Raw genomic sequence first — 23,713 nt, 5'->3', positions numbered from 1 at the left:
ATATAAAATAAGTGTAAAAAATTTCTTTCGCGTGCAGATCCCAAATGGATATTGAGTGCTTATAACTTCATCAAAAACTGGATGCCGCTATATTTCTATACCATCTTCCATCAATTCATTTTTTTTTTTTTTTTTACGTCCCCCAGTTTGGAATGTTTGCTGTGGCTTCATTCACCATTTTCACCAGTGTCACCTGCCAAAATACATTGCTTATAAAAGCTCAATTGGAAGGAAAACAAAGTAAACAAGGGCCAACCTTCTTATTGAATTGATGGGCACTTCAACGTTAAGTGTTTCAATTGAAACAGATTTACGATATTATTAATGTCTTTATTTTCTATCCCTTACAATGCATGACCCATATATTCTTATGTATAATAACCTGTGGACTTGTCAAGCTATAAGCTTTCAACCTTAAGCAAATGGCTTAACATATACTGTACTTCTTTTACCATCTTCCTGTTTTGTCTCTACATCTTAAAAACAATGCAGCTGTATGCCACTAAATTGTATTTTGTAGATGATGGCATTTTCTTAACAATTTATGAGAAAGTAAGCATGCTCAGATGGACACTGTCTCTATTCATATATAAGCACCAACTAAATCTTAATGAATCAAGTATTAAATATGTTTTTTATTTAGAACCAGAAGAGTTAAAGGAACCAATGGCTCTCATTTTGATATTATTTCTGTTATACAACAACTATGGGAAAAATCTAGTTCTACAAAGTGAAATTAAACATACCACACTTTCTGGGACACCAGGTGGAGGCAGGGGCAGGTTCTTTGGTGGTACAACAGTATCATAAGATCTTTTGTCAAACCTCCATTCTCCAATCTTACCATAAGTCAACTTACCCTGAAAATTATAGAACAAAAATCCAACACTATAAAGTGGACCAACAAACTCTTGTTGTTTATCAGAATGATACATGTCCAACAATCAAAATGTCAGAAGTACTTTTGTCAAAATTTTACTGCCACCAGGTAACAAAATAGAGAGATCTCTGTAATGAATATAATACCTTCATATCATAGTCACATCCGTAAGTGTAATGGATTATGTACTTGTTGCCAACTTCAGTATCCCAAGGAGGCTGATAAATGTCACAGAAAAGTAAACTGCTAGTAAAGGTGCTGGGAATAAATTGGAATTAGCAAATAGATTTATGAAGGGCACCAGTAAGTTGCTAGATGAAAAATTCAGCAGGAATTTTGGAAAAGTTAACAATAGATTGCACTCAAAGAATGCAGTCTTTTCACTGCACTTTTCATAATTTTGAAGAAACGAAATCAATATTAAAGATTTAAGGAAGGGGCACACTTGACATTAAGAACGCTCCAGGAAATAAGAAATAGAGACCGGAATATAACAAAAGGTTGAAGATGACGCTCAATCATTGACTTGCCATTAGGAGGGCATTATAAACTAGCTCAGTTGCTATCCTGTAGCACGCCAGAAAAGTATCAAGCAAAAGAGTATCATCCAACCTGAATCATGAAGTCCTTGTGTAAAATGTTGGCAACACCATGCAGAGCAGAAGCAACAGCATAGGCATACCTTATACATGAAACAACAAGAGAAAATAATTAAAAAATATAATTATAATGTAAAGCAACATAGCACATAACTCCGTTAATAAGCAAAATCTCACATTTCAAGCACCCAACCAAAAGCCTTATCTGTTTCAGGATCCTTCTTCATTGCCAAGGACACATTCATCCAAGTGGGAGCAATCTTCTTAAGAGAATCCTATCGAAGTTTCACAAAAACCAAAAGTAAAAATATCAATACATTAACAAACCGGGCAAAAACCAAATCATAACCATAACACATTGTGATATATACCTTCCCAACAATAACTGGAGAATTCCCAATAGGGTCAATGTTTGTTATTGGTCCCTTCTCCTCGGGGAAGTACTTTCTCAGAGTAGACTCATACTTTTTCGGTTCAATATAAAAGAAAGGAAATGCTGCTCCAAGCCCATCTTTAGCCAAATTTGGTATGGGCTTGACAATGATATGATCTGGCTCTGACATCAATATGTAGCTGGATTCATGAAAAAACAGAATAAATAAAATCAAAGTGCCAACAGACACAAAATTGACTCATCATTGAAAGTAGGGAATCTTGGGTTTCATACTCTTCTTTTATGTTTGCTTGTTGAACCCATTGTACAAACGCCCATGGTCTGTTCAGAACTATATAACCCTGTGATTATGAAATGCTGTGAGATGCAAGCTGCAATAAATAGAAGACAAATACTATCCAATACCAGGAAGGACACAGAAAGCATAACAATCTTAAACATCAAGCCCATAATTATTTATCAGAATTTTGGCATTCAGTAAGCAATACGAATTCCGATATTTCCTGAACCGGGGATCTTGAAAGAACTTTCCATTTGTATCATATTTTAAACTTGTTTCTGAAAAGCGATTTTAATCAATAAAAATAACAAATCGGATTTACTGTTTCCAGACACCGAGAATGCCACTGGTAGCGTTTTCTTGAAGAATTATTAAATGAGACGACAATAAAAACACATGCTTTTCAGATTCATTTCACTAAAAATACCTTTTCCAACTTTCGTTAACAAAACTTGTAAAACAATTTCACATTTTCTAAAAACTTATATTTCCATAAAACAACATTACCACCCTTTTGTGCTTGGAAAACGAAAAAACAATACTCCAAACTTCTGCAAATTCCAAAATCTACAAAGGTCAACAAATTGTCCCATACCTGATCCGTGCCAGGTGGCAAAGGCTGGGCAACAAAAGTAGGGATCTCATCCATAAACTTATCAGGTTTACCAGAGTGCAAGATCCTGGTGAAGCCACCCATCTCAGAATTAGGGCCGTCCCTGAACTTCTTGAACCAGTAGTACATAATTCTACACTGCCACGTGTTGTACACAGAATCCGATGATGTAACCGCCGTGTGAAACAATCTCTTCTTACCGTATTTTCGTGATCTGTCGAGTGGCATCTTGATCACAGGGTCCACTGAGATTGATGATGATTTTGATGGACCAGGGAGCTCTTGCTTCAGAGGAGCATTGGCCGAGATTATTATGTTGTATGTAATTAGAGCTACAGAGAATGTTACGAGTAAGTTGTAGAACAAATTTCCACACCCCATTTTCTCACTTCTTCAATTCTTTTCCCTCACTCTCTCCCTCCAAACATATATATATATATATATATATATTATCTGCTCTTTGTAATAGTTTGTATAACTAATTGTGGATGCGTATAGACTTTTTGTAATTGTAGATGACAAAAAGGAGCAAGAAGCTGGCGGCTTAAATTAAATAAAAAACAAAAAAATATATTAAAGTCGTCGAGGATTTGTTGGGGAAGTGGCTGATCTGTCTGTAAACTCTAGTCTTTGATATTTTGCTAATTTTTTTTGTTTTTTTAATTTTTCAGTTGGAGTTTTGGGCTTTCGCTATGAGCTTGTCTCACGGGTCCAATCTGGTAATTAAATATTAAGTTGCATTTATTTTGATATTTTATATATTTATGATATATTATCTATATATTTTTGTCATACTTTTTTATTTATTTATTTATTTTTTAATGACTAAAAGTGTTTAGACCAGTTTACGTTTATTTTTAACTAATCCTCTCAGATTCTGAAATTAACGATCGAATAAATTCTCCAATAATCACTCTCATTAACAATTCAAGAAAATCGAATACAAAAATCTTTAATAATACACCCAAAAATAGGGCTGAAAAAAAAAACCGAAAACCGAATCGAACCGAGAAACCAGACCAAAAAACTGGTTAACCGGTTTCGGTTTCAAAAATTTGTTAAACCGGTTTCCGGTTCGATTTCTGATTTATATTATTTTTGTAACCGGTTTAATATAAACCGGTTTTCTTATAATCCTAATATAATAATATTATTTTAATTTTTAAAAATCTTTATTATCTTTATTCTTTACTAGTTTGAATCCCTCACTTCACAGTTCACACTCGTACTCCTTCTCTCAAACTCCAGTAGCCGCCGCTGCCCTCTCAAACTCATCTTCTTCTTCATTACATTTACAGATTTACTCGTCTCTCCTCCAGTCCTCCTCCCGTCCTCTCCTCTCAAACTCGCTTGTTTTCTCTATCTTCTTCTTTATGCACGCGCCATGGTGTAACCTTAGCAGCCGGGGAAGTTGTTTGGCTTTACAGCAACCTTACGCTCTTTCCACAGGTTGGTACTCATTCCTTCCTCTTGAACCTTATTTTAGCTGAATGGAAATGCATTTCGAGCATATAGTTTTTTCATACTTGATTGTCATCTTATTTGGTCCTTTTTTCATTTTTAATTCTTGATGGATCAAACTGCCAGAAATTTAAAACTCATGAAGTGCATCATTAAGCTTGACTGATGTTTGGAAAGAGGATACAGGTCATAGCTGGTATAGTTCCTGGTATTGAGAAAACCCGTCTCTATAGAATGACTTACTTGGTTCTTAAATATGTGCTGATGAGTTAAGATAGGACAACAAAATCATTGAAAAAAACACACAGATCTCATGAATCTTTTTTTGTTTTCAAAATTTAAGTTGAATTAAATTATAATATGATTTTCTGAAAAATTCAGTTGGATTATATGTTATATAAACATAAGATGTGATGAAATGAGATCTGCAATTTCTGACATAAAGCAGAAAAATAAGCAGCTCACCACTTGCACAAACGTGAGTAGCACTCAGATTCAGAAAAATAATAATGACTTCAATTAATCAAATTTAGAATATGTATAATTTATATTTGTCTTGCAGTTATTGGTAGTAGGATCATATATTTGCATTAAGTTAGATATTAAGAATATTTATAAGAAATCCTATGAAACTTCGTAAAAAGAAAAATCTGAGCCACTATAATCAATTTTAACAAATCATAAAACATGCCAGCAAATGAGAAACCCTGTTAAGTCATTTCAGAATCAGAAATGACCACATTTTTCTATATGTTTAATCACAGAGAGGGATCAAAATCAAAGTCCAGGAACAAAACTGACCACAATCTGAATTCTTTGCTTATTTTTTTTTATCATGTCATGGACCTCATGTTCAAGAAGACAAATTGAACTCAACTGAACTGCAACATATATTATCATTGAGTTTTTCTAAACTTTGAATCAATTGTGCAGCCAAAATTTGGTGGGAAAATAATAGACATTGTCTCTGGAAATATTGGAAGTTTGGAACACCTGAACAGCAAGCTGCATCTTTAAACGCAGTCAGGGACACCATCCTTGGGATCTTTCTTATTGTTGTTGTTGGGTATGATAATTTCTTGCTTACTCTTGATATATGAAATATCAGTAAAAGATTTACTTGTCTATTTGCTTCCTAATCTGCTATTTGTTTAAACAATTCTTAATTAATTTTATGTCTCCCATACAAATACTTTTAGGCGTCAAATATCATGTCTCCAACAATAAAATATCATATTTACCTTAAGGAAATTCATACTGTGTAATATTTGGGCAATCAACAATAAAATATCATATTCATAAGCTTATGATTTTTAAAAAGATCATTACATTGTTTTAGGCAAGCAGCACATTCCAAAACCCGTAGAAGAATTAGTCAATTAGATGCCATTAATGTAGATAAACAGATATACCTTACCTGCTTGGTGAATAGATTTCAGCTGTATTGCTATATATGATTGATGGACTGATGAAATGATTTATACAGGCAGATTATCATTATATTATATATATAAAAGCAGTATCTTATATTTAATAAAATGTATCAAATTAAAACCATTAATTATACATGATTTTGACAGCCCTTTATGATTTTAAAGTGTACTATGTAATGCCTGATTTTGACAGCCCTTTTGTGCAGTTCGGGCTGAGTTGAACTTGATAGACAAATGGTGCCATGAACTTGGTTCGCTCTGTTATAATTGTTACTGTCTTTTAAATCATACTGTTGTTGCTCCATTATAAAAGTTTTGACTCTTGTATTGTTTGTACTTTCAGTGTCTGGTTTGCAATTTCTGTCGTAGATCCATGCACATGCACATATGGAGGGAGGAAGAACACAGATATGTCTCTGCTTCAGCCCAGAACTTCACCTTTCTGTCATGGAAAAATCTTGAAGCTGGTCTCTGAAATAGAGAGGCTTTGCCTGCATGCTTTGGTCTTGGGTAGACGATTAGGCTAAATTTCTTGCATTAACTTCTTATTTAAGTATGCAGTATGTTTTAGGATTATTATTTTATATTGTAAGTTCATTCATCCACACACAGGAGAAACTATACATTTTTCCCGTGCCTAATCCCTCCAGATTTTGCACAGATTTTGAGCTAATTTGGGGAATTGGCAGTTTGGCACCTTTAATGTATTTACCTTCAATCTGATTAAGTACTTACATTTAGAGATTAGGTGTAAAAAAAAAAAAAATAGAAAAGAAAAATACATCAATAGCTAGACCTGTAAATTAACAGACATTTTTTTTTTTTTAATCAAAGCAATACGGGATATGGGATGATAGTAAAAGAAAATTACAAAATCCAATTATTTGAATATGTGTTAAAAGTTATTTTTGAAATGTACTCAAATTGATATTACAATAGGAAATCTTTTTATCATAACATATTAAAAAAAAGGCAAAAAAAAAAAATTATTAATAAAACCGGTTTGCAAACTGGTTAACTGGATTGCAAACTAAAAATCTGGATCGGTCTGCAAACCGGTTTATATAAAATTTGGACCGGTTTCGGTTTGTAATATGGCTTGAACCGAAAAACCGGTTCGGTTACAAAAAACATGTATCCGGTTCGATTAACCGGTTTTTTGTAACCCTACCCAAAAGCTTTTATCACCCGTCTCTGTCACCCAAAGGTGATTTTTTTTTATACTAACATTAATAAAGGATAGAAATTATTTTTATCGTTTCTCGTATTTTAAATTAATCTTTTGAGATTGCATAATAGAATCATTTTTCAAAACATTTTACCAAAACTGTTTCCTGAATTTTATTCAAAGCAATCAAAGGGAATAGGGGCCACTATCAGCTATGGCGAGTACAGTAGTCAGACATATTAGAAATGGGTTTTCCTACTCCAACTTCGGGTTGGCACGACCACCGGTAATAACACCTAAAGCCTGTACGGTTGCCACTTTGAACAGTTCACTATTCTATTCTAAGTATGAACTAGGAAATTACGAATAATAAAAAATCACCTCATAAAGCCAATGATTTCCCATTTTTATATCAAATAAGAATACTGGTTATCAATGTTGTCAAGCCTCTTCAATTTGTTGCATGACTTAAATCCGATTGTCAGTTTCTTATCCATGGCTAACCCACAGAAGAAATCTTGACGCAACGCCACAGATGGCCAAATTAGATAACATATAGCAATACATAGTTCTTTTTCTTTTCATCTGAATAAAATTTCTACATACATATGTATATACATGAGAAAGGGAAGCAGCAACAGTTACCAATACAAAAATTTCACGAAAGATCATGAACTTCCCCGGAAGGGATTTAGACGTTTTAGACATACCTGGTATTTTCACATAAGAACTATATGATTAAATTAAATCAGGATGAAACCAACTTAAATAATTTGTCGATCTGATCAAGTTATCTCTCAACTGCCTCTCTTATGTGAGGAAAACGATGAGCCCACCGTGAATATCCTGCATCATGTTTTGAACAAAATTCTTATAACCAGTTCTGAGAAATATCTCAATTACACCAAAAATCAGAAATCCTAAAAAATTATGAACTATTGTTGGATTAAATCAGATGGAATAACGTCTAAGTTAAATAATGCCGTTAAAAAGTTCAAACTGTACAGACCTGCCGTAACTATCTCAAGAAGATCCATATCTGCTTTAGCAGCATCAGACTTATCCTGCAGTGCAACAAATAAAAACACAAGTTGACAATTATCAAATGGGTCAAGAGGCAAATTATCCGAGCAATAAAATTCTAATGATATAGATCATAGTAGACCCATCAAATTCCATGGCCTCCTTGAATTGTACCAAAGCATACTAATGGTGCAATTCAAGTCCAAGCTATATTTACAAAAATCATAAGAAACTTCTTAATAGAAACCAGAAAAAAAAATATATATATACACAAAGTTATACTTTCATGTTCATGTACCTAATTGACAGCCCTCCATCTTAGGCATAAATATTAAAACCACAAAATACATATATTTTACCTGCCCCCAAGAAGCCAAACTTCTAGCAATGAGCCGAGACAAACTATTAAGAGAGTTATTGTCAAAGTTAGGATTTTTCACAAGAGCCTCCTCTGACGTCATATCAAATATAAGAGCACAAATACTTGAAGCCATCATAATGACAGATGTGTCATCAGTGTTATCTGAAAAGAAAGGAAAAATATTCAGGAGCTTCCGTTCTTATACATAATGCTAAGTTTTCATAATAACTGCAAAACCAACATAGGATGATTGGATGAAGAATAAAAAATATGGTAATAGAATGCATCAGAAAGAAATCAGATTCGAAATATCAGCTCAGCTATCAATGCTACAGCTGATTATTTACTCAGAAGCATCACAGGCCCACAACACCCATCACCTTGGATCCTTTCTTTATCTTCAGTACATAGTTCACAGTCTCATGGTGAACTAGTTAAGAAATTTAATTCATTCATTCACATGCATAATTGAAGAAAATACTGAAAAGGTACCTGTCCGGTATGCCAATGCTTTCAAAAGATGAAGCATTGATTCATCCACTGGAAATTGCACTTGTTCCTTCTATTGTTGAAAAGAGAAAGAGTCAATATAAAGCACAGAATAAGTATTATTCACAACGCTATGATGAAAAACATACTTTCAAAAGAAGATTCAAGATTGTATCACATGCCAAGAAGATGCAACTGTTATTCTCAACCTCATTGCAACCTGGTCCAATCAATTTTATGAGGCATTCAACAACCTGTAAATAGAACAAAACATCAACAAAATGAAGAAAATAATTCACCAAGTCAGGACAGCGGAGTCAGTGCATGCAGAAAACTGAAAGGATCATAATATTCCTTTTGACATTCACAAAATCAGTATTTACTCATGGTGCCCTCAGGTTGCCATTATATGTGATAACTGAGCCAACAATACTAAAGATGTGACGGATACATGCATCATGATAATATTGTAAAGATTGATTAGAGGTAAATATAAAGAAAGAAGGAGATTATAAGATATTAGAAACAAAAATTAGCTTAGATCAATTAGAACTCACAAACTTACAGCTTTATAACCTCCAGAAGATGCCAAAGCTTTACATCCTTCAATTTCCATTGTAGTTTGACAGAGCATAGGAAGCAGAAAGCAAATAGAATAAAAAGGGCTGCCATGAAGAAATAATTTGGACAAAGTCATTATTTAATGACAATAAACCAAAACAAGACAAGTATTTATCAGTCAATGCAGAAAACATACAGAACAGTTTTCAAACCTTGGTTCATCTTCACCTTCAATCATAAGCATATACTGTAAAAGTTCTCTCACCTTCTCCTTACAAGCTACTGGCGTTTCTGCAAGGTAACTGAAACAAGGACAAATATTGATTAATTAAAGAAAACTCTTAGATATAAGCAGAATCTTCAAACGAGGAAATTCGGCATAGCTAGCGCCTAGCAGCGTGGAAGCTGTATCACATACCATACAATTAACATACTCTACACTGCTGGACGAAGTTTCTCAAGGGAAAAAAATAATAAAACAATATATAATATACTTATACAACTTCACCTCCCAACAATATCAGTTAATTGAAAAGCCAAAGAGAAAAATATGCATAAAATAGCATTAACACACCTCCCAACAAGCCGCACTGAAGCAAGAAGATCATTTCCTTTTGTTTGTCCATGTTCCTGTAGAATCACAACTGTAAGTACAAAACAAGCATGATGCACTTTCAATAGTATCAAAATCATTACCTTTGCATCCTGTAGATACTCTAGAACTACACCAATTGTTTCATTGAGCCCATTGATCACCTTTGTGAAAGTATTTTCATTGATAAGGTCCCCTGTAAACAATTCCCCAAACTAAATTCATTAACTGATGAAAAGAGAAGGTTGGAAGCACATAGTTGAGAAAACAGGGATCCCTTGCAAGAAAATTTGGTGAGTGGCAGGAACGTGTACAAATCTTTAGATCCCAAAAGGAAGGTTCCATGTGAAAACCAAGTTATACATAAGAAGTCAAATGTTCCACAAAGCTATAAAGTAACCAAATGTGAAATGAACTGAAACCAATAAGACCACATGCAAAGATAAATTTCTTCAAGGAAAAGTGAATGGCAATTGCTAAACATCACTTGCTATCATCTAACAGAAAAGAACAATCAATGATATCTCTTAACTTGGAGTGTATCTCTCAAGCAATCCTGATGTACCTTCGTTTTCACCAATGTTTGATATTAACTTTATAATCTTCTCTACCAGGGAAAAGGCAACAGCCACATTCCGTTGCTTTAAGACAAAATTTTCAGAGGTTGTTGAAGTATTCTTAGGAGCTTCATATTTCAAGTAGGCAAGCTCATTTAGCAAAACAGCAATCTCAACCCTTGATGACTCTAAGACAAGCAAAAGGCACCTGAAAAATAAATTACCCTGAAAATAAATTACAGCCCCATCCAATATATGTTGACACAGAACCACCAGTTTTAACAAACATTGCTTACCTGTCAACTGGAATAGAGTCCTGTATATCAGGCAACTCTATCTTACTGATCAGCCATTCTTCACCCATTATAGAAACCATAGATTCAGCCAAAATAAGGGCTTGAAGCTTCTCGGCAGGTGCTGCACATTTGAAAGACCAAAAATTGAAAAGGAAAAGCTTCAATCTGAATTTGAAAATTTCAAGCCAACAAAATGCTATAAAGAGCATATGAAAAATTCAAATGCTAATTCCATCTTTTTGAGTATAAACAAATTAAAAAATATAAATAATTTAAAAAAGAAAAGGTCAAAGACCCAATATCCATGTGATACATATAATTTACATGACAAGAAAGAATCAGAACATTGCTATACCTGACAACCCAAAGATACTGAACAAACAAAACAATCAGACAAACTGTTTGAAACATAAACCCTGATCAGCATAAGGCCCAATATCCACGTAATAGATATAATTTACATGACAAGAAAGATCTAATTATAACAATCGCTTAAATTTTATTAGCATAAGAGATGTAGAAAATCTAGCAGCTTATGGAAAATTCAATTCATGGAACAAATCCTACAAGCTAAATAGAGAGAGCACATTCAAAAACACGATGCACATCCTCACCACATCAATTTAAAAAGAGAATGAGAGAGAGAAATGTACATGATAGACAAATTAGTCCAACATACCAACACGGTTCTGTAAAATGGCTACAATACCAACATACATATACATTGACCAAATTCTGTCTGGCATTAACCGAAGAGCAGCATGAAGAGGTGCCTGAAATATTACGATGGCACCACTGTCAGTGATGCAAAACACAACACATATGGCCTTAATAAGTTCAAAACTTAAACCAGGAGTAAAAGAAATTGAGAAAAAGCAAAAAGCAGGTCAACCAAGAATAGATGAAACTTCTAACTTTCTAACTAGATGCAAGCAAACATAATTGCACTCCTGAGCAAATCAAGCCAAATTACACAAAACACTAAACTTATAGTAAGAGATCAGAAGAACATATTTGATAGATTTAGTTTCATTTATTTATCCACTATTCATTAAATAATAATGCCATAAACTAAAATTTAAGGCTGCTTTAAATTTTCAAAGTTGAACAAATTACTCAAAATTTAGCCCAAAGAACTCAACTCATATGCCTGCCAATTACACCTATACATATAGTTTACCTTCTCCTAATCAACATATAATTTGCCAAATCTTAAAACTGTAACTGAAAAGCTTTAATTTCTGTATCTGTGAACAATGAAACAAACTTTTATAATTTAAGCAAGCATGATTTGTTGCTGACTTTCTGGAAGAAAATAATTAAGGTAATGAGTGCATACCGAGTAATGTGAAGATAAAATGGCAGAGAGTAAGTGAAGTGATTCAAACTTCAGTGCATTGTGTAACATAGCAAACTGTCTAGCTATTGTCACCGCCTGAATAAAAATGGTTAAACTCATTAAAATCAAATACATTAGGTGGACTACAAAAAGGAAAAGGAAAAAAGAAAAAACTCAAAATTCAATAGGATAAAAGGTAGCTACGGAATAGTTGACTTACCATCATTGACAGCTCTGATAAGTGATCATTCATAATAATTTCCAGAGAGAGCTTACTCAGCATCAATTGTACAAGTTTAATAGCAACTTCCATTGAGTGAGAACCTACAAAAATTAGCCGCCATCACTTCTTGCTAATTGTATGTATGGTACACAAATTCATAACAATACAAGATTAGTGCACTGTCCTTGGAAAATGGATGAAAAACAATAATTTTTTACTAATTACAGAAAACTTGATGGACAATAACAATGTTCACAAGGCTCAGAGTTTGCACCATCCGGCAAAGTAGACATCTGAGAAACCAGCACTCTCATGCCTCCACATTCAAACAATGTTGTGACTCCATCTCCAGTAGCTGCTGTTACCAGATATAAAAACTCAAAGCATTCTTCAATAACAGATGCACCGGCCCTGTGTTTCAAGAAAGAAGATATGGTAAGATAACACACTTCATTAACTTTTTCCGTTCTCAGTCTCAATAGCTCTTTCTATAACCATCAATTTGATAGATAAGATAAAGAATCAGAACTTTACTCCTTTGACATTATTTCTACGATAAACGGAATCTTCGCAACCATATCTTCCGAAGAAGCAATCTCAGGAACACGGCAAAATGCAGCAAGAACCGTAAGTGATGAGAAAAGTTCAAACTAAACCTAGAAATTTCTAGAGAGAAAAATATGAGAAGAATTTCATTGATTAAAAAATTGATTTTTTACAACCACTTAGAAACTTATATACAAGACTTGAAACGCCACCGTTTTCACTTATTTACAATACAGTACAACAACTTGTGAACTTAATACTCTGGTCCTATGATAAAAACATCTTTGGTTAACAAGTGATAGCTGCAGATATGCATCACGATTAACGCCTACGCTGCTACTACTATTCGTTCCTTTTCCCAATCCTAGCAAAAAGAAATATACAAAACAATAGAATTTAACTTTTCCCAATCCTAGCAAAAAGAAATATACAAAACAATAGAATTTAATATACACAACACATTTTAAGAAGAGTTAAATAATACAATTACAAAGTTTACATCCATAATAATGTATGACATTCTTAAAACAAGTAATTTGAAAAGTTCTATGTAATTTGACAATCTTAAGTTACTTGATTATAATATTAATAAGAAATAATTGAACATTATTTATTTCCTGATAATATTACCAGTTCTCAGGAGTCGGTCCAGGAACCGAACACCAACTGCATCATAAACCTTGCGAAGCGAACCGACGTCGTCGCCTTTACAAAATTTAGTGACGAGAAGCAAACCAGCGAGGCGTTGTTCATCTCTCTCGCCTTTTAACAGCTTCAAGCAATCTTCTAGTGACGGAGATTGAGATTGAAACTGTTCCTGCTATGGCTGTAAGTCCTGTAAAAGACAAAATTAAGAGATAACAAACTGATAGAATTAAAGAGCAAGAAGTAAGAGAGTTTTGAGATTAAAAAAAAAAAAAAAGTTGTTTACCATTGAAGAAAAGAGCCAGGTGATGAGGCAGATTATTATGGAGCGTATTTTTAATATTTGTCTCTCGAGTTTGAATGTTAAGAGGTTTCGAGAGGCGGCTGATGTTTCCAGACCGCGGTTCAGTACAGTTAGTTTATTTGGAGGTTGTTAGGTTAGCCAATCAATTCATGCAAAAAATGGTCTAAATTCATAAGTGTAATTTTTTTTAAGATTAGGGTGTCAGCCGTGGTTGATGTACATCTCAATTAATCTCTTAGATCCTAAAACTAAACTATCCATCAGGTAAGAGTTTTATTGATGCTTGATTTTGATACCAACAACTCGAATGTGCAAAATGTTAAACTGTTCTTAGAAATTACATGTAAATGATTCATGAAAAATGTTTATGGTACTGAGATGATATATGTTTGATGAAAATCAATAAAAGATTGGCAAGAGAAATTTTTATAGAGATTCGGATGTTTAAAGCTAATCCTATATCCACTGTTATTTTATTATTCTCTGACTATTTTTCGATATTGCTTGTAAGGCGTTAAATAATGGAGAAATGTTTTGTTTACGGAGAAAAAATAATGGAGCTCAAATCTATGCCCAGCTCTCATAGTTATACCTTCATTTTCACAAAGAGAGGTACAATTTATACCTTTGAGGTTAAGTAATAAGTTTTGGAGGCGGTTTGGGTTTTGACAACTAATATCGTCTTATCTTTAAGTGTTTGTTGAACTCTGATTGGTAGTGCTAACATTAGTGTGTATTTTTGGCACAACAGTACCCCTTAGTTTTGAGGTGCGTAATTGCGCTTAAAAAACTCATATCTTAGATCTAAATGGTTGTCGTGATATGTTACAAGTCCTAAAACACTTGTAAACATGGGTGGACAATGAATTACAAGTTCTAAACACTTGCTACGGTTGAATTGAAGAATTTTACTCAAAGTCCTAACCACTTGAATTGGAAATGTGTAATGCAATAGAGGAAATTCAGCCTAAGCAAATTCCAAGGAGGGAGGGAGCTCAAACACTTCAGCCATACCATTCCAAGTCCAAGCTCAACAAGGCAAGCTCAAGCCCACAAGAAAAATGCCCAAGTGTTGAAGTGGTCTAATCCAACCCATGTCTCATTCCAAAGGAGAAGGTCCACATGAACCCTATTGGACCATTTGCAAGATTCTCAAGGCCCAAACTTTTACACCCTTATTAGTAGACTTAATTAGAGTCATTGATCAAGTTCTGATCTAAGAAGTAAGTTTATTTCAACTAATGGGGTGGTTAAAGACAAGATCCTAAAATTAGGGAATCATGCTCTTTTGCATTAAATAGGCATGACCTTGCTTTTTAAATGAATGAATTATAATATTAGTTAATTTATTTCATCTTAATGTATTTGTCAATTACTTGTTTATCCTGTATTTGCCTATATAAGAGCAACTATTTCCATTGTAACATTTAGCTTATGAAATAATGAAAATTGGTTATACCATTGAGAGAGAACTTTTGTATTCTTTGTTTGTGTATTCTTTATCCAAGTCTTGGCAAGGGATTTGGGGGTGAATCAATTCAAGTTGGTGGAACAATTTTATGCTTGAAGTGTTTCTATGTTTTGGTCAAAAATTGCAAGTAAGTGTGAGATTGTCGTTTTGTATTTGGCCGAATTTTAACTTAGATTTATGGCATGTTGTGTTGTTGAATTGGTTGGAAATAAATCATTTAGTCGAGCTTAGGTTGTGAAGTGAAGTAGAATTGTTTTAGGGTTGAATTTGTTTAGTTTGGCCAGAAATTGAGTTGGAGTTGCCGGATTTGGAAGTGTTTGGCTTGAAATTGTTTTTTTCCAATTAGCATTTCATGAACCTCTTTTTCTTTCCTAAACACTATATCCTAACCAACTCTCTTACATCTTATTCCCTTCTAACCAAGTTTATTGTCACCTCACCCAATCCTAACAAATTCCTTCCAAATCAACTAAACCTATTCCTTCCCAACCAAACCAACCTTAACCCTCAACCAAACCTTAAACACAATTAATTAACCTAATCCTTACTATTCATAAATACTATTCACTTCAACCAAAATCACCAAAACTTATACACTTGACTTTCCTCCCACTTTTCATTTTTCCAATATTAAAAAAAAAGTTACTGTTCACCCAAAGTTATTGTTTATAATAGCTAAAACTCACCCAATTTTCATGACAAACAAGACAATTTCCTCCCCAACTTCACCCCCACCACATGGGGTGTGTCAACCTAAAAATTTAAGAGGAACTTGATAGTAAAGAAGAACATGTCCAGCAGATAGAATTGGTGGTTAACATGTCTAAAGAGATTGCTAATCTATCCCAACCCAAATCCACCCTTGAAGAAACCCTATAACCGCCCCACAAGAAGGTCGAAACCATCATCAGGACACCACTACATATGGAGAACTTACGGAATAGTAGTGCTTCCTCTAGTGAATCCAAGGCACCTAGGAGGAGAAAAGTTGATGATGATAAGGGTATTAAGATAGACTTACTGAATTCAATGGAAGTTTTGACCCAAATGACTTCATTGATTGGTTGCATGAGATTGAATGAATATTTGAGTTAAGGACACAATGATGAGAATAGGTGTAAAGTAGTCATATTGAAGTTCAAGGAGTATGCCTCCTGTGGTGGGACAATACAAGGAAGAAGAGAGAAGAGAAAGGAAGATAGAATTAGGTATGGCAGAAGTTGAAGAAAGTGTTGAAGAAAAGATTCCTGCCAACAATCACAAGCAAGACCTTTATCTTAATTCCATAATTTGAAGCAAGGAGATAGAAAAGTTAAAGAGTATATTGGGAGTTTGAAGGGTTGATGTTGAGAAGTGATATTTCAATGAGAAAGAGCATAACATTGCAAGATTCATTGGCGGTTTGAGTAAAGACATTGCATATAATGAGTTGCAAACTTACCATTCTTTTAGGGATGTTTGCAAGCTATCCACAAAGATTGAGAAGTAATTGAGAGCATGAAGTCCTTGACCCCCAAGAAGCTCTTAAGGAAAATACTACCAAAGGGGTTCACCTTTCTACACCAAACCATATATGGCACCTACGAATTGGTAAGAACAAAACCAATGAAGCACCAAAGGAGAAAAGTTTTGTGAAGATGATGCTCAACAGCCAGATTTGAAGAGCAAGAAGTGTTTCAAGTGTCAAGGTTATAAACACTTCTAAGCAATTGCCCAAATTGAAGGATTATGACTCTTAGAAAGATTAATGAGATTGATGATGCATGTCAAAGGGATTCTAGTGAAGAAGAGGAAGTAGATGAGAATGAGAATGAGGTTATTGAGGAAGCGATAATGGGGAGAGCTTATGTTTAAGGGTTGCTGCATACTCAAGTAAACCCTCAAGAGACCAAAGGGAGAACTTGTTCATACAAGGTGCACCATCAAGGGAAAAGTTTGCTCAATGATCACTGATAAGAGAGTTGTACCAATGTTGTTTCCACCACACTTGTAGAGAAATTGGGGCTGTCGATTGTAAATCTTCTCATCTATACAAGCTACAATGGTTGAGCAATGGAGCACCATCCAAGTAGTCAAGCAAGTAATAGTACCATTCCCCATTGGCAAGAACTATTCGGAGAGGTGTTTTGTGACATCATTCCCATGTGTGTATAATCTTTTACTTGGAAAACATGGCAATATGACCAAGAGGTGATTCATGATGGCCGTAAGAACACCTACTCATTCAAGCTCAACAAGAAAACCATTACCCTTGCACCATTAGCCCCCACCCAAGCCATGTTCCAAGCTCCCCACAAACAACTTCAAACACTTTCCCAAACACCATTCAATGACCAACCCGAAAAGCACTTTTCCTAAATAGCACCCAATTAGAGAAAGTCTTCCTAAAACAAGCATCTCTTCACTCCTTATAGCTGGGACAAACCAAGAGAGAAACACCTAAATTTCACTCGAAAGTTCACCATCTCTTGGATAAATTTGCGGATGTTTTTCTCAAGAATTACCAAGGGGTTTGCCACCATTTATAGGGATATAACAACATATTGATTTGGATCCTGTGCCTTTCTTCATAAGGCCAGCATATAGGTATAATCTAAGAATCAAGAGAGCTTTAAAGGCAAGTTGAGAAGTTGATTTCTATAGGATTTGTGAGAGAGAGAGCATGAGTCCTTGCTCGGTTCCAGCCTGCTTGTGCCCAAGAAGGATGACACTTATTGAATGTGTATTGATAGTCGAGTCATTAACCGAATAACTATCAAATATAAGTATCTCATACCCCGATTGGATGACATGTTAGATGAGCTTTATGATGCAACCATTTCTCAAAGATTGATCTAAGAAGTGGTTACCATAGATTAGAATGAGAGAGAGAGAGATAGAGTGGAAAACGATATTCAAGACCAAAGAGAGTGTATGAATAGATGGTGATGCCCTTCGACCTTACCAATGCACCAAGCACCTTCAGAGGTTATAATGAGGTACTTAAGCTTTTCATTGGGAAATTTGTGGTTGTATTTTTGATGACATATTGATATAGTACATGTGATGATAGTCATGTAGAATACCTTAGTTAGTGCTTGAATTGTTGAGCAGAAAAGTTGTATGCTAAGCCTAGTTAGTAAAAACGTGTTATACGCGAATTATCGGCCAGCCGTCTATTAGCGTATAAAACGCATTTTTGTTATTTTATAAAATCTGTCGAATTATACGTGTATAATGTGGATACCTAATAATCGCGAATTATTGCACAAAAAAAAAAAAAAAAAAACAAATGCTCACCCTAAAATGACGTCGTTCTAGTGGAGTTGACTAAAAATTAAAACAAAGTCTTTCTCTTCTTTGGTTCTTCTTCCTCAGTTCTTCACGTTTTAGCTTTTCTTCATCTCTTGTTCTTTCTTCCAGACTTCAACTTCAAGTTCAAGACTTCAAGGTACACACTTGACACTTGTTTCTTCTCTTTGAATCTCATTGTTGTTGCTTGTGCTTGTGTTGGTGTGAGTAGTGGTAGTAGAGAGGCTAGTAGATTGATGGATTTGTTATGTTGGTGGATTGACGCGAGTCTCAATACCAGGAAATGTAGCCATTGACGCGAGTCTCAGGCTCTGATACCATGAGAAAAGTTCAAACTAAACCTAGAAATTTCTAGAGAGAAAAATATGAGAAGGCGAGTATGAATTTCATTGATTAAAAAAATGATTTTTTACAACCACTTAGAAACTTATACAAGACTTGAAACGCCACCGTTTTCACCTATTTACAATACAGTACAACAACTTGTGAACTTAATACTCTGGTCCTATGATAAAAACATCTTTGGTTAACAAGTGATAGCTGCAGTATGCATCACGATAACGCTGCGCTGCACTACTATTCGTTCCTTTCCCAATCCTAGCAAAAAGAAATATACAAAACATAGAATTTAATATACACATCACATTTTAAGAAGAGTTAAATAATGCAATTACAAAGTTTACATCCATATAATGTATGGCATTCTTAAAACAGTAATTTGAAAAGTTCTATGTAATTTGACAATCTTAAGTTACTTGATATAATATTAATAAGAATAATTGAACTATTATTTCCTGATACATTACCAGTTCTCAGGGGTAGGTCAGGATGACGAACACCAACTGCATCATAAACCTTGCGAAGCGAACCGACGTCGTCGCCTTTACAAAATTTAGTGACGAGAAGCAAACCAGCGAGGCGTTGTTCATCTCTCTCGCCTTTTAACAGCTTCAAGCAATCTTCTAGTGACGGAGATTGAGATTGAAACTGTTCCTGCTATGGCTGTAAGTCCTGTAAAAGACAAAATTAAGAGATAACAAACTGATAGAATTAAAGAGCAAGAAGTAAGAGAGTTTTGAGATTAAAAAAAAAAAAAAAGTTGTTTACCATTGAAGAAAAGAGCCAGGTGATGAGGCAGATTATTATGGAGCGTATTTTTAATATTTGTCTCTCGAGTTTGAATGTTAAGAGGTTTCGAGAGGCGGCTGATGTTTCCAGACCGCGGTTCAGTACAGTTAGTTTATTTGGAGGTTGTTAGGTTAGCCAATCAATTCATGCAAAAAATGGTCTAAATTCATAAGTGTAATTTTTTTTAAGATTAGGGTGTCAGCCGTGGTTGATGTACATCTCAATTAATCTCTTAGATCCTAAAACTAAACTATCCATCAGGTAAGAGTTTTATTGATGCTTGATTTTGATACCAACAACTCGAATGTGCAAAATGTTAAACTGTTCTTAGAAATTACATGTAAATGATTCATGAAAAATGTTTATGGTACTGAGATGATATATGTTTGATGAAATATCAATAAAAGATTGGCAAGAGAAATTTTTATAGAGATTCGGATGTTTAAAGCTAATCCTATATCCACTGTTATTTTATTATTCTCTGACTATTTTTCTGATATTGCTTGTAAGGCGTTAAAATAATGGAGAAATGTTTTGTTTACGGAGAAAAAATAATGGAGCTCAAATCTATGCCCAGCTCTCATATGTTATACCTCTCATTTTCACAAAGAGAGGTGTCAATTTATACCTTTGAGGTTAATGTAATAAGTTTTGGAGGCGGTTTGGGTTTTTGACAACTAATATCGTCTTATCTTTAAGTGTTTGTTGAACTCTGATTGGTAGTGCTAACATTAGTGTGTATTTTTGGCACAACAGTACCCCTTAGTTTTTGGAGTGCGTAATTGCGCTTAAAAAACTCATATCTTAGATCTAAATGGTTGTCGCTGATATGTTTACTGGTGAACAATATCGCTTTTAATTTTGTCCAACTGGTGCTTTTGGAGAATTTGTTAAGGTAGTGGCTGAATATGGTGCAGCATACAGGCTTCCATCTTATTCAACTCTTCAAACTAAGTTAATTCCAGAATCTAGAAAAGGTGTTGATGAGTATGTTGCTATGGTGAAGCGTTCTTGGGATACATCTGGATCTGATTGCATTATAATGTCTGATATATAGACTGATATAAGGCACCGATCTTTCATTAATCTTGTAGCATATTCACTTGGTGGTGCAGTGTTTATAAAATCATTGGATGTTTCTCGAGAAAGAAAAACTGGGATTTATCTGAAAGAAATTGTTGTTTCTGTGATTGAATCAATTGGACAAGAACATGTTGTGCAATTCATAACTAATAATGGTAGCAATTTCACATCTGCTGGTGACATGGTCATTAGATTGTATTCTCGAATGTATAAGATGAGGTGTGTTGCTCATGTAATTCAACTTCTTTTGAAAGACATATATGAAGAAGTTAATTAGGTAAAAGTTGTCACAGATGAAGTAAGAATAATAGTCATGTTCATGACACGGTACACAGTTCTTCATGTAGCAATGAAAGAGTTCACCAAAGATAGACAATTGAGACAACCTTGTGCCACAAGATTTGCTTCAAATTTTTTAATGCTTCAATTTGTGTTGGATTTGGAAAAAGAACTTCGACTCTTTGTTGCTTCATCTGAATGGAGAGGTTTTGATTATTGTAAGACCGAATCAGGTAAAAGGGTCACTGAAATTGTTTAGAGTGATTTTTGGGCTAGAGGAAGGGAAGTTATAAAAATTATTGAGCTATTGGTTCGAGTTCTTCATTTGGTTGATGGTGATGGATCTACTGCTAGTTACTTATATGAAGCAATGATGAGGGCAAAAGTTGCAATCAAAGAAAGATGTAATAGTGAGGCAAGCAAGTATGGGAGAATTTGGGAATTGTTTGAGAATCGTTGGGTCAACAACATCATTCATCCTATACATGTTGCAGCTACATTTCTTAATCCATCTTACTTTTCTCACAAAATTTTATAGAGGATAAGGAGATGAAAGATGACATCAATTCATTCATGAAAACTTGCTTCTAATAGAAGAAAAGTATCCATTTATGAGAGAGGTTCAGTTGTATCGTAGGAGGCCAGCTACCTTATTTACTGCAACGACAAAAACGATGTTACAAGAAGTCATCCTCATAAGTGTTTTAAAAAATTTCAATATCTTTTTTGTACATTGCTTCTCTCTTTATATTCAAGAAATTTTTTTATGTCATTTGTAGGAATATGGTTGGATTACAATGGGGATGATCTTCCTGTGCTCAAGAAGTATGCCATTCGAATTTTGAGTTAACCTTGTAGCGTTTCATCATGTGAGAGAAATTAAAGTGTCTTTGAAGTTGCTCAAACAAAAAAAAGAAATAGGTTGTCACATGAAATACTAGACACACTTGTGTATGTGAGGATGAACACGATGATGATGGATAAATTCACTTCCACAATGAGTCATGACTTAGAACCTATAAATCTTGAGAAATTGGGGGAGCTTTCAGACTATGAATATGAAGAAATTCATATGGACGAAGATGCTAATTCTACACCAACAGTTGAGGGTTACATGGATGACTTAATGGATGATGATGACATTGCTTGGTTGGATGCTGCTCTTTTTTGAGTTGTTGTTGTTTATGTACTTTGTGAGTTTTTGTTATAAACTATAATTTGAATCTTGGTTGTATTATTTGTGTATTTTATTTCTTTGGAGCTCTTAGTCGACTTTGAATTTTGGTTTTGTTATGATTTATGTGTTTGATTTGACATTATATTTGAATCTTGGCTACGATAATTTGAATATCAGTTATATATTGTGTATTTGTGTTATTGGTTAATTAAATACTTTGCATTTAAAATGTTATATTGATTTTAACCAGATAGTCCATAAAAGTGTTAAAACTAAGATTGATATTGCCGTAGTTTTCAAAACGTATTATTGACAATGCATTGTATTAAACCCATATATACCGGTACCGTATTTTTCTTGTATCCGAATTTTATGACCAAATTTTTATAAATGTATTTTTTACCGTTTGCCGTATTATACCCATAAAATTCTCATACACTTTTTTTGTCATACCCGTATTTACTAACTAGGATGGTAAGCTTGAAAAATGTGAATTATTTATGAAGCAATTGATGTTCTTAGGTTATCTAGTTTCGGGATAAGGCATTAAGGTAGATCAATCCAAGGTAGAATTCATTCATAGTTGGCCTAAACCTAGTTCAATTACGGAAGTTAGGAGTTTTCATGGTTTAGCCTCTTTCTACCAAAGGTTTGTACCTAATTTTAGTTCCATCATAGCTTCCATAATTGAATGTTTAAATAATGGATCTTTTTAGTAGACTAAGGCAGCAAATGAGGCCTTTGACTTGATTAAGAAGAAGTTGTGCGAAGCTCTCATCCTTGCCTTGCCGAATTTCAACAAAGTGTTTGAAGTAGAGTGTGATGCAAGTGGTGTTGGCATCCGGGTAGTTTTGAATCAATCAAAAGGTCAATAACATACTTTAGTGAGAAGCTTAATAATTCAAGGAGGAAATATAGCACCTATGATAAGGAGTTTTATGCTATAATGAGAGCACTTGACCATTGGAGTCACTACCTTTGGCCAAAGCAATTTGTCCTCCATTCGGACCACCAAGCTTTGAGGTTCATCAATAGGCAGCAGAAACTCAACACAAGACATGCTAAATGGGTTGAGTTCATCCAATCTGTCTCATTTGTGTTGAATTACAAGCAAAGAGCACAAAATATTGTAGCCAATGCACTCTCTAGAATGTATGTCTTACTTTCTTTACTTGATTTTAGAGTTTTAGGCTTTGAATTAATGAAGTTGTGTTATGAGGTAGATTTGGAGATGAAAACATGCATAACTGAATGTGGGAAACCTGATTTTGAAGATTATATTATGCAGGATGGGTACTTGTTCAAGGGTAGAAGATTATGTCCTTAAGGGTAGTTTTAGAGAATTAATCATGAGGGAAACACATAGTGGTGGGTTAGCAGGTCACCTTTTGGGGTTACTAAAACTTTAGAAACCATCAAAGAATATTTCTATTGGCCTAAGATGTTAGGGGATGTTCAAACTCTCATTAGAAGGTGTGAATCATGTCAAAGAGCTAAAAGTCAATTCAAGGTTGACCCAT

The 23,713-nt window shown here is 34.3% G+C and overlaps 3 protein-coding genes across 6 annotated transcripts; 1 reads left to right on the top strand and 2 right to left on the bottom strand.

Annotated features, from left to right (window-relative positions):
• Positions 1-100: 100 nt before the first annotated feature.
• On the bottom strand, positions 101-3,364 carry LOC116138080 (hydroxyproline O-arabinosyltransferase 1-like). The gene is made up of 8 exons (XM_031423804.1): positions 2,749-3,364; positions 2,147-2,214; positions 1,851-2,052; positions 1,657-1,754; positions 1,493-1,562; positions 1,027-1,098; positions 747-860; positions 101-193 (listed from the first exon to the last, which is right to left on the bottom strand). The coding sequence occupies exons 1-8, from the start codon at positions 3,145-3,147 to the stop codon at positions 134-136; spliced, it is 1,083 nt and encodes a 360-aa protein (XP_031279664.1). The 5' UTR covers positions 3,148-3,364; the 3' UTR covers positions 101-133.
• Positions 3,365-3,406: 42 nt separating this feature from the next.
• LOC116138081 lies at positions 3,407-6,400 on the top strand. Of its 4 annotated transcripts, none has more exons than XM_031423808.1 (5): positions 3,407-3,485; positions 4,065-4,215; positions 5,161-5,293; positions 5,854-5,911; positions 6,004-6,400. In XM_031423808.1, exons 1-4 carry the CDS (start codon positions 3,459-3,461, stop codon positions 5,879-5,881), a joined length of 339 nt encoding a protein of 112 aa, XP_031279668.1. In that variant the 5' UTR covers positions 3,407-3,458; the 3' UTR covers positions 5,882-5,911; positions 6,004-6,400. The 4 variants fall into 4 exon arrangements, with proteins under 4 accessions (XP_031279668.1, XP_031279666.1, XP_031279669.1 ...); XM_031423809.1 differs by having other exon boundaries at positions 3,410-3,485; positions 5,867-5,911; positions 6,004-6,399; XM_031423806.1 differs by lacking the exon at positions 5,854-5,911 and having other exon boundaries at positions 3,408-3,485; positions 6,030-6,400.
• Positions 6,401-7,227: 827 nt separating this feature from the next.
• On the bottom strand, positions 7,228-14,362 carry LOC116138175 (neurochondrin). The gene is made up of 19 exons (XM_031423909.1): positions 14,357-14,362; positions 13,446-13,632; positions 13,076-13,179; positions 12,804-12,919; positions 12,544-12,680; positions 12,267-12,370; positions 12,047-12,142; positions 11,387-11,480; positions 10,708-10,828; positions 10,420-10,619; positions 9,959-10,050; positions 9,837-9,892; positions 9,475-9,564; positions 9,267-9,366; positions 8,851-8,955; positions 8,705-8,774; positions 8,211-8,374; positions 7,838-7,892; positions 7,228-7,674 (listed from the first exon to the last, which is right to left on the bottom strand). The coding sequence occupies exons 1-19, from the start codon at positions 14,360-14,362 to the stop codon at positions 7,619-7,621; spliced, it is 1,953 nt and encodes a 650-aa protein (XP_031279769.1). The 3' UTR covers positions 7,228-7,618.
• Between the last annotated feature and the right edge of the window lie 9,351 nt (positions 14,363-23,713).

This window comes from Pistacia vera, unplaced genomic scaffold (genome assembly GCF_008641045.1).
Source record: "Pistacia vera cultivar Batoury unplaced genomic scaffold, PisVer_v2 Contig338, whole genome shotgun sequence".
NCBI lineage: Eukaryota > Viridiplantae > Streptophyta > Magnoliopsida > Sapindales > Anacardiaceae > Pistacia > Pistacia vera.
This window is presented reverse-complemented; position numbering and strand designations above follow the sequence as displayed.

What these genes read in the sequence shown, in the direction of transcription:
- LOC116138080 (XM_031423804.1), bottom strand. Translation starts at nt 3,147, where the DNA reads ATGGGGTGTGGAAATTTGTTCTACAACTTACTCGTAACATTCTCTGTA. An exon ending in TTTGGTTGGGTGCTTGAAAT is followed by an intron (nt 1,563 to 1,656) that starts GTGAGATTTTGC and finishes TTCATGTATAAG; the next exon opens with GTATGCCTATGCTGTTGCTT. An exon ending in CTGGTGTCCCAGAAAGTGTG is followed by an intron (nt 194 to 746) that starts GTATGTTTAATT and finishes GTATTTTGGCAG; the next exon opens with GTGACACTGGTGAAAATGGT.
- LOC116138081 (XM_031423805.1), top strand. Translation starts at nt 3,459, where the DNA reads ATGAGCTTGTCTCACGGGTCCAATCTG. An exon ending in TGTCTCACGGGTCCAATCTG is followed by an intron (nt 3,486 to 4,064) that starts GTAATTAAATAT and finishes TTACATTTACAG; the next exon opens with ATTTACTCGTCTCTCCTCCA. An exon ending in TTTCTTATTGTTGTTGTTGG is followed by an intron (nt 5,294 to 6,003) that starts GTATGATAATTT and finishes TTGTACTTTCAG; the next exon opens with TGTCTGGTTTGCAATTTCTG.
- LOC116138175 (XM_031423909.1), bottom strand. An exon ending in AGTATCTACAGGATGCAAAG is followed by an intron (nt 9,893 to 9,958) that starts GTAATGATTTTG and finishes GTGATTCTACAG; the next exon opens with GAACATGGACAAACAAAAGG. An exon ending in GTTTGGCTTCTTGGGGGCAG is followed by an intron (nt 7,893 to 8,210) that starts GTAAAATATATG and finishes GTTGCACTGCAG; the next exon opens with GATAAGTCTGATGCTGCTAA.